Source organism: Protopterus annectens, chromosome 10.part0, assembly GCF_019279795.1.
Source record: "Protopterus annectens isolate FY-2018-M chromosome 10.part0, PAN1.0, whole genome shotgun sequence".
Classification (NCBI taxonomy): Eukaryota; Metazoa; Chordata; order Ceratodontiformes; family Protopteridae; genus Protopterus; species Protopterus annectens.
Window position 1 is genome coordinate 363430493 of NC_056744.1, and position 10868 is coordinate 363441360.

Consider the following 10868-nt stretch of genomic DNA (forward strand, 5'->3'; position numbering starts at 1 on the left):
AGCTTGCATCAGTAGAAGAGCAGGTTAGGTAGGAGGGTGATACATTATTTATTTATTTATTTTTTTTTGGAGGGGGGGGGTGAAAGAAAACATTCAAAACTGACCAGTGACAAAATAAGTTGTTGTGTGCAATAACAAATGTCAAAAATGGTTCCAGGTAATAAACAGCACGTCAAAAATAACCTGGTATGAAAAATGGAAGCAAAAATCATAACTGAGACTTTAGTAATCAAAAGTGTTTTTCTCACTGATGAATAAAGAGGAGTCATTTTCAAACAAACAGAACTTTCTGTTCTTAAATGGCATAAAATGTACTACTTAATGTAATCCCCATCACTTATTTGACCTTTAGTTTAATAGAAACCATATAACTATGATTCAGGAAAAAAGTGCAGATAATTAAGATCTTCTGAGATGCAAAAAACATTCTGGAGTATTTAATGCACTGATCAGGAACATGATTGTTGTCATAAATTGCTTACAGATGGCGGCTAAGATAGTGCAGTGTAATTATTGCCAGTTAAACAATGTCCCTTTTATCTGCCTTGGCTCAGATCCAGGCCTGTCAGACATGATCGTAGAAAATGCCTTGTACCATTTCCTACAAATTTCAGTATGACTACTGCAGTGTGATGTTTAAAGTTAAGAGAAAATGAATGTGATTGTTGCATTTGGAAATAAAGATTATTTAGACCTGCCATAACTCCACACTGAGTTTAGGTGGCACTTCAAACCTGACCCTGGGGGAATGATTCTATGTGGAGAAATAAGCTATTAGAGAGAAATAAGCTATTAGCATGTTTTTTGTTATGTCTGACATATTTGGTGTGATGTGTAACACTATACTTTGATTTAGAACTGATCAGCAGGCTTGGAGCAATTGTTTAGAAACATTGGTCTGTGTCTAATTTGCTGACTATGTGGATCATAGTACTGAAACAACACATTACTGACTTCAATTACTGCCCCTAATTTTGTAATTTATGTCTGTTTTCATTTTTGAGGACTCAAATTTAATGCTTATCACTGAACCCAAAATTGTACTATTCCACTGCCAAATTAAGACTTCAGAACTAACTAAAAAAGGTTATACCATTATTTTCTTATATTAAACGGGCACTATATTTTCCTTTTCAAAAGGAAAGACCACAAAAATATATATATATAATTTGTATGGCAACTTATAGTCAAGAAATCACCATTAGTTGTGACAACTGAGCTGTTTATTACCAACTGCATTAATCTGCCTAAAGAAAAGCACTTTCATTGTGTTCTTCAAACACCAGCTTTGACTAAGATCTTTCATCACTTAGTAGTTCTGAATACATCTTACACTGATTAAAGTCTGATACTCCATACTCTAAATGAGCAGTGTTAAAAATCCTCTATGGAAGTCTGCTGATAGCACAGAGGAAAAATCAGTTATTAACAAAAGAGGTTTCCGACTTTAAAGGGAAATTCTACCATTTTCTGATTGCATCTGCTAGGAATCATGAGAGTGAACTAAAATAAAAAGTTTCATAAGGAAAGGGGATGGTAGAAACATTTCTATCCTCAATGGACATGTATAACTTGAAAGAAAGCAGGAGTGTCTTTCAGGGGTAGAGGTGCTGTTGTTACATGTGTGTTATGTCAGTGCAGATATGTGTCAATTTATGTCATGGCTCTTGTCTGTAGAATGCAATAGGGTTGCTGCACTTGGCATGGCTGTGTAATGTCCTGTCTGCAGATGTACATGCCATTAAGAAAACAAACAAGCAAAAAAAACAAAACAAAACAAAAAAAAAAACACTTATTTCTGCATGAGGTGGGAGTATGGAACCTAGATGCTAATATTTGGCTAAGTTAACTTTTTCACCACTTATTATGCAATGGTTTTAGGTACATACACTCAGCACTTGTGTCTGCGGTGGTGGTGCTGCGGTAGCGTTGTCGCCTCACAGTAAGACGTCCTGTTCGATTCTCAGTTAGAGCGTCTTCTGTGTGGAGGCATGCGTGAATGGGCGTACCTTTGTTGAAGGTTGTGCGTCAGGGCCGGCAACTCTGCACGTAAAAATCTACTGCCAATCATTAGTGGATCGGACTTCTGCTGTGGTGATCCCTAACTGGGAAAAGCCGAAAGACACAACAACACTCAGCACTTGTGAGGTATTGCTGTACTTGGCAAGCTTCTTTTATCTATCAAAATGTGAATCTGGTTTAGCTTTAAACATGCAGCTAAATGTGGAACTTAATGGAATAATCAACATTTTACAACAAATGTGATATTTGTACAAACTGTATCCTTTTATGTTTTCTATATATAGTATAGTTTCTTCTTTTCTTTCTGAACATCTCTTACATACATTTTGTACGAGAATGGGACAAGCAGTCTGATTGTTACATTCTTTCTATTTGGAGAATATTGTTGCAATTTCACAAGAACATCTTCACCAACAGTTTAGTAATATGGGCTATACTATACTGAAACAGTACATTACTGCCAGCAAATATTACACCTGCCCTATCACCCAACGAGCTTGCCTGTCTGACAGGCACATTTTCTTGTATCTCCTGGCGCAGTGGAAAACATAAAACAAACAGTAATAAACACAGCATATCTCTGATAACATAAGGCAATTTGAGATACTCTGTCATGCATAATGTACAGTACCAAGCCAAAATAATAATGTTTACAATAATAATTTATTTTATTTATCCTTTATGGCATAGGGGTTATCCTGAAGGAACAGTATGCTAAGAGTGTTTTGGAGGTGAAAAGTGTGTCGGATAGAGTGATGTTTATGAAGCTGGAAACTGATGGTGCAATGATGAATGTTGTCAGTGCATATGCTCCACAAGTTGGGTGTGCGATGGATGAGAAAGAAAACTTTTGGAGTGAGTTGGATGAAGTGGTGATGACTGTACCCAAGGGTGAGAGAGTGGTGATTAGAGCAGATTTCAATGGGTATGTTGGTGAAGGGAACAGAGGGGACGAGAAAGTGATGGGTAGGTATGGTGTTAAACAGAGGAATGCAGAAGATCAGATGGTAGTGGATGGACATGGCTGTGGTGAAATCATATTTTAACAAGAGGGAAGAGCATAGGGTGACGTACAAGAGTGGAGGAAGATGCCCACAGGTGGATTATATCTTATGTAGGAGGGTCAGTCTGAAGGAGACTGGAGACTGTAAAGTGGTGACTGGGGAAAGTGTAGTTAGGCAGCATAGGATGGTGGTTTGTAAGATGACATTGGTGATCAAGAAGAGGAGGAGGAGTGTGAGGGCAGCACCAAGGATCAAGTGGTGGAAATTGAAAAAAGGTAATTGTGAGGTGGAGTTCAGTGAAGAGTTAAGACAGGCACTGGGTGGCAGTGAAGAGTTACCGAATAGCTGGGTAACTACAGCAGAGTTAGTAAGGGAGACTGCTAGAAAGGTGCTTGGTGTGACATCTGGACAGAGGAAGGAGGACAAGGAGACCTGGTGCTGGAATGAGGAAGTACAGGAGAGTATACAGAGAAAGAGGTTGGCGAAGTAGAAGTGGGATTGTCAGAGAGATGAAGAAAATAGACGAGTATAAGGAGATGAGGTGCATGGCAAAGAGAGAGGTTGCAAAGGCTAAAGATAAGGTGTATGAAGAGTTGTATGAAAGGTTGGACACTAAGGAGGGAGAAAAGGACCTGTACCGATTGGCTAGACAGAGGGACCGAGCTAGTAAAGATGTGCAGCAGGTAAAGGTGATAAAGGATAATGAAGGAAACATACTCACAAGTGAGGAGAGTGTGTTGAGCAGATGGAAAGAGTACTTTGAGGGGTTGATGAATGAAGAGAATGAGAGGGAGAGAAGGTTGGATGATGTGCAGATAGTGAATCATGAAGTGCAGTGGATTAGCAAGGAGGAAGTAAGTATAGCTATGAAGAGGATGAAGAATGGAAAGGCTGTTGGTCCAGATGACATACCTGTGGAAACATGGAGGTGTTTAGGTGAAATGGCAGTGAAGCTTTTAACTAGATTGTTTAATAAAATCTTGGAAAGTGAGAGGATGTCTGAGGAATGGAGAAAAAGTGTTTTGGAACCAATTTTTAAGAATAAGGGTGATGTGCAGAGCTGTAGTAACTACAGAGGGATTAAACTGATCAGTCACAGCATGAAGTTATGGGAAAGAGTAGTGGAAGCTAGGTTAAGAAGGGAGGTGATGATTAGTGATCAGCAGTATGGTTTCATGCCTGGAAAGAGCACTACAGATGCGATGTTTGCTCTGAGAGTGTTGATGGAGAAATACAGAGAAGGTCAGAAGGAGTTGCATTGTGTCTTTGTGGACTTAGAGAAAGCACATGACAGGGTGCCTAGGGAGGAGTTGTGGTATTGTATGAGGAAGTCGGGAGTGTTAGAGAAGTATGTAAGAGTGGTACAGGATATGTACGAGGGTAGTGTGACAGCGGTGAGGTCTGCGGTGGGAGTGACAGATGCGTTTAAGGTGGAGGTGGGATTACATCAAGGGTAAGCTCTGAGCCCTTTCTTATTTGAGATGGTGATGGACAGGTTGACAAACGAGATCAGACAGGAATCCCCATGGACTATGATGTTTGCAGATGACATTGTGATCTGTAGTGAGAGTAGGGAACAGGTGGAGGAAAAGAAATACCACGAATAACAACCCAGCCAATATACAGAATTTATTACTTAGCACCTGGGCAATTCAGCCTTCAAAGAGTAAAACCACATTATTAACATGACCAATATATACAGATAAAATTAACAAACCACACCCACTGCTAATTAGATTAAATTAAATTACATATTTCCTCTCACAATCCTTATTTAACCCTAGTGGTTCCAGTGTGTTAAACTTTAAAATATATGAAGTTTCTTTTTTACGAAGTTTAGTATTTAAACTAACAAGTTTACCCAGAGATACCTCAGCCTTTTCCAAAACACAACCCTGAATACAATCAAGGTTGGAACCATGAAAATAAAAAAAATGAGTAAAGGCTGTCCATTTAACATTTTTATATCTCTTAGGTGTTCTTGAAAGCGTACTTTGAAACTTCTACTAGTTTCACCAATATAATATTTATTAGAACAGGTGGAGGAGACCCTGGAGAGGTGGAGATATGCTCTAGAGAAAAGAGTTATGAAGGTCAGCAGGACTAAGACAGAATATATGTGTGTGAATGAGAGGGAGGATAGAGGAATGGTGAGGATGCAAGGAGTAGAGGTGGCGAAGGTGGATGAGTTTAAATACTTGGGATCAGCAGTTCAGAGTAATGGTGAGTTTGGTAGAGAGGTGAAGAAGAGAGTACAGGCAGGATGGAATGGGTGGAGAAGAGTGTCAGGAGTGATTTGTGACAGATGAGTACCAGTAAGAGTGAAAGGGAAGATCTACAACAGGGTAGTGAGACCAGTTATGTTATATGGTTTGGAGACAGTGGCATTGACAAAAAGGCAGTAGTCAGAGCTGGACGTGGCAGAGTTAAAGATGTTAAGATTTGCACTGGGTGTGACGAGGGTGGACAGGATTAGGAATAAGTATATTAGAGGGTCAGCCCAGGTTGGAAGGTTTGGAGACAAAGCCATAGAGGCACAATTACATTGGTTTGGACATGTGCTGAGGAGGGATGCAGAGTACATTGGGAAAAAGATGCTAAGGATGAAACTGGGGGGTAACAGGAAAAGAGGAAGGCCTAAGATAAGGTTTATGGATGTGGTGAGAGAGGACATGCAGGTGATTGGTGTGACAGAGCAAGATGCAGAGGACAGGAAGAAATGGAAACAGATGATCTGCTGTGGCGACCCCTAATGGGAGCAGCTGAAAGAAGAAGAAGAAGACCAAGCCAAAATAATAATGTTTACAATAATCATTTATTTTATTTATCCTTTATTGACTGGGTTGTTCCACTAGGCTACTAGCCTGTTTTCAGTGGAGATCTGCGGTGGTATTTATACTACTAGGGCAAATTTGGCCAGGGCATGGGGTAATTCCCCTACTCATTATGGCATTCATGGCTAATAACTCTGATGAGTGATTGTGTACATTGCATTCCTGGTGCAGTGGTTGCTGGGAGGACAGAACAGTATGGCAGCTAGGGAGACAGGAGCCGAGATGAATGGAGGACAGAACAGTATGGCAGCTAGGGAGACAGGAGCCGAGATGAATGGAGGACAGAACAGTATGGCAGCTAGTCAGACAGGAGCTGAGGTGAATGGAGGACAGAACAGTATGGCAGCAAGGGAGACAGGAGCCGAGGTGAATGGAGGACAGAACAGTATAGCAGCTAGTCAGACAGGAGCCGAGGTGAATGGAGGACAGAACAGTATGGCAGCTAGGGAGACAGGCGCTGAGGTGAATGGAGGACAGGACAGTATGGCAGCTAGGGAGACAGGAGCTGAGGTGAATGGAGGACAGAACAGTATGGCAGCGAGGGAGACAGGAGCCGAGGTGAATGGAGGACAGAACAGTATTGCAGCTAGGGAGATAGGAGCCGAGGTGAATGGAGGACAGAACAGTATGGCAGCGAGGGAGACAGGAGCCAAGGTGAATGGAGGACAGAACAGTATGGCAGCGAGGGAGACAGGAGCTGAGGTGAATGGAGGACAGAACAGTATGGCAGCAAGGGAGACAGGAGCCGAGGTGAATGGAGGACAGAACAGTATGGCAGCGAGGGAGACAGGAGCCGAGGTGAATGGAGGACAAAACAGTATGGCAGTGAGGGAGACAGGAGCCGAGATGAATGGAGATCAGAACAGTATGGCAGCGAGGGAGACAGGAGCCGAGATGAATGGAGATCAGAACAGTATGGCAGCGAGGGAGACAGGAGCTGAGGTGAATGGAGGACAGAGCAATATGGCAGCGAGGGAGACAGGAGCTGAGGTGAATGGAGGACAGAACAGTATGGCAGCGAGGGAGACAGGAGCCAAGGTGAATGGAGGACAGAACAGTATGGCAGCTAGGGAGATAGGAGCCAAGATGAATGGAGGTCAGAACAGTATGGCAGCTAGGGAGATAGGAGCCGAGGTGAATGGAGGACAGAACAGTATGGCAGTGGGGGAGACAGGAGCCGTGGTGAATGGAGGACAGAACAGTATGGCAGCGAGGGAGACAGGAGCCAAGGTGAATGGAGGACAGAACAGTATGGCAGCGAGGGAGACAGGAGCCGAGGTGAATGGAGGACAGAACAGTATGGCAGCTAGGGAGATAGGAGCTGAGGTGAATGGCGATCAGAACAGTATGGCAGCTAGGGAGATAGGAGCCGAGGTGAATGGAGGACAGAACAGTATGGCAGTGAGGGAGACAGGAGCTGAGGTGAATGGAGGACAGAACAGTATGGCAGCGAGGGAGACAGGAGCCGAGGTGAATGTTGGCTGCATAGAAGAATTCAAAGGCGGTCCAGGAGATTTTTAGAAGGAAAACCAATGACAGAAGGTGTCACGGAGGAGTCAGAGGAGCTATTTCAAAGGGGGGTGTTTATTAGTTTGTTGGGAGATGAGAGATCCCAAATGGATGTTGTGGTTACAACTCTCCAGTTGGGAGAGTTGTGGGATGATTTATTGATAGACTTGATGGTGGAAAATGAACCAGAGAAAGAAAAAGATTTATTGTGGGGAACAATTATGGAAAAGATCCAAAAACAAGAGGCAGTAGAGATAAATATGAAAATGTTTGCAGAAGTAGTGAAGGAGAAGAGACGAGGGAAAAGAGAGAAAATGAAGATGGAAGAAACAGGAAAAAAAGGAAGTGTGTAGTAAATATACAAAGTAAAGAAGAGAAGGAGATGGACATGTATGTAGCATGGGATACAGTGATTGTGCCTTTAGCAATAAAGCCACAAGAGGTACCAGTTTTATTCTGATAAAAAGAAGACACATTGTGACATATTTTTGAGACTGCTGCAGGACTAGAGACTTTTATGGAGAATATGGTAAGAGAAACAACATATGTCCATGAATAACTACATTATAAAGACTTTACTACTACCACCTAGGAGCACAATTTGTGAGAGATGCAATTACATTAAGCACCTAGTGTCACTGTGCTCTCCCCACAAACCAGTATATTTGGCACTGAGAAGGCTGGCAACATGAACACCACACCTCAAACACCACCCACACCTACACACTGAACCCCCACATATGTGGAGGTCCTCAACAAAAGGATACCCAAACAAAAGAGACCTCGGAGGCATAAATGCACTTGGACACCACAGCCCACCACACCACACACCACACATAGTCCACACACCTGTGTCTCACAGCCACTAAGGCCTAAACATAAATCCAACATTTTAGTCATAGGAGACTCCATTGTGTGACACACAGATGTGCCCCTCACCAGGCTGGATAAGGAGAAAGTCACAGTTAGTTGTTTGTCGGGTGTCAGAATCCACCATATTACCAATACACTCAAGTCTCTCAACAGGTACCGTTATGACTCTGTCATAGTCCATGTTGGAGTAAATGACTTGAGACCTACCTCCCTGGACTATATGAAGAGAGACATGATCGAGCTTGCTGAGTATGTGTCCCAGGCACATATGTTCGTAGCCTTAAGCAGTATTCTACCATCACCCACAATGATGCCTCAATACAAACAGAAAATTATTGACTTTAACAATTGGCTTAGTTTCTGGTGTCATTCCAATGGGATCCAGTACCTGACAGCCTGGGATGATAGAACTGACAAACCACGATGCTTTGCCAGAGATGGACTGCATCTGTCTCCCTTCAGCTTCAGGTTCCTGGCAAAGGCTCTTGCCTCCCCCATAGTGCCTTTTTAGGCAATGCCATAAGGTCAAAACTACCAACATGAAAATTTCATCAAAACATAAATTAAACGTCATGCTGCTAAATGCTAGGAGTCTAAACATGAAACTGCACTCATTGCAAGCATTCATAACCCTGGAAGAAGCTGACATTTGTGCAGTCACAGAAACCTGGTTCAAAGATACGGAGAACACCCCAGCCACACCAGGTTACTCATCCTATCATTCTTTCACACCCCAAACCATGAGCAGCAAAACAAAAGGAGGTGGAGTTGCAATATATATAAGACATTACACCTCCAGACTGATCAAACAGTATGATGCACAGGGAACACTCCAGGAACAGAAGGAGGTGGAGTTACAATATATATAAAAGACATACACACCTGTAGACTGATCAAACAGTATGATGCACAGGGAACATTCCAGGAACAGAAGGAGGTGGAGTTACAATATATATAAAAGACATTACACCTCTAGACTGATCAAACTTTATGATGCACAGGGAATACTCCAGGAACAGAAGGAGGTGGAGTTACAATATATATAAAAGACATACACACCTCTAGGCTGGTCAAACAGTATGATGCACAGGGAACACTCCAGGAACAGAAGGAGGTGGAGTTACAATATATATAAAAGACATTACACCTCTAGACTGATCAAACAGCATGAAGCACAGGGAGCACTCCAGGAACAGAACGAGGTGGAGTTATAATATATATAAAAGACATTACACCTCTAGACTGATCAAACAGTATGATGCACAGGGAACACTCCAGAAACAGAAGGAGGTGGAGTTGCAATATATATAAAAGACATACACACCTCCAGAATGGTCAGACAGTATGATGCACAGGGAACACTCCAGGAACAGAAGGAGGTGGAGTTACAATATATATAAAAGACATTACAACTCTAGACTGATCAAACAGTATGATGCACAGGGAACACTCCAGAAACAGAAGGAGGTGAAGTTACAATATATATAAAAGACATACACACCTCCAGAATGGTCAGACAGTATGATGCACAGGGAACACATCAGGAACAGAAGCAGGTGGAGTTGCAATATATATAAAAGACATACACACCTCCAGGCTGGTCAAACAGTATGATGCACAGGGAGCACTTCAGGTGCATTTAACAATTGACAAGACCCCTATTCAAATCATAGTTAGCTACAGGCTTCCAACTCTGACTCAAGATTCTCACTCTACCTATCTGGACCTCTTCAAATCTATTGTGATCCAACCCTTTACACTGATCCTGGCTGAGTTTAACTGTCCAACCATAGACTGGAAGAAATACTCATGCCAAAACACAAATGTGCAGAGATTCCTTGATTTTATCAATGCAATCGCCTTGGATCAGTTGGTTGACACCCCCACAAAAGGTGAAAATATCTTGGACTTGGTATTAACCAACATGAGCAACAACTGAAGCATCCCTACACTGTCATCATCCCTGGTAAGATGCAACCACAAAGCAGTCACTTTTGAAGTCACCATCTGCCCCGACCCCCTCCCCCAGTTAGGGTCAAACTAAAGAACTTCTCCAAATCTGATTACAACCTCCTGAGGGAAGGTATAAAAAGCTTCACAGCCCCCCCCCCCTCCATAGGAACTGGCACATATGCCCAAACCTACACCAAAGTACTATATTTATATAGCTGCATGGAATCAGGAATACCTGACAGGATGAAATCCTCCTCCTCAAGGAAGAATAAACCTGTCTGGTGGACATCTACAATAAATAAACTCTATAATAAAAGGAAAAAATTGCTGTCCAGGACCAAGAAGGAGCAGGTGTCTAATTGGAAGCAATCTCTCCTTACCCTGAACAAGCAAATAAGAGCACTAGTGAAATCCTCCAAAGCAAACTTTGAGTCCAAACTGGCCACATCTATTAAAGACAATCATAAGCCTTCTTCACATATGTCCGCAATCTCTGGGGAAGCACCCAGATCTGATCCAAACTGGTGGTCAAGGACACCACATACACAAATGCTGTAGATATAGTCAACCTGCTGGAAGACTGGTTCAGTGAAAACTTCACTCCTCTTCTCTCCCCCATCAGTAAAACAGGACATCCTCAGTACCTGCCCCATTCCCCTTATCTCTAGGGAGC

The 10868-nt window shown here is 42.5% G+C and overlaps 1 protein-coding gene across 1 annotated transcript; it reads left to right on the plus strand.

Moving 5' to 3' along the window:
• Positions 1-6082: 6082 nt before the first annotated feature.
• Positions 6083-7381, plus strand: LOC122814152 (S-antigen protein-like). The gene has a single exon (XM_044086765.1). The coding sequence runs from the start codon at positions 6083-6085 to the stop codon at positions 7379-7381; it is 1299 nt and encodes a 432-aa protein (XP_043942700.1).
• The last annotated feature ends 3487 nt before the right edge of the window (positions 7382-10868 follow it).

What these genes read in the sequence shown, in the direction of transcription:
- LOC122814152 (XM_044086765.1), top strand. Translation starts at nt 6,083, where the DNA reads ATGAATGGAGGACAGAACAGTATGGCAGCTAGGGAGACAGGAGCCGAG.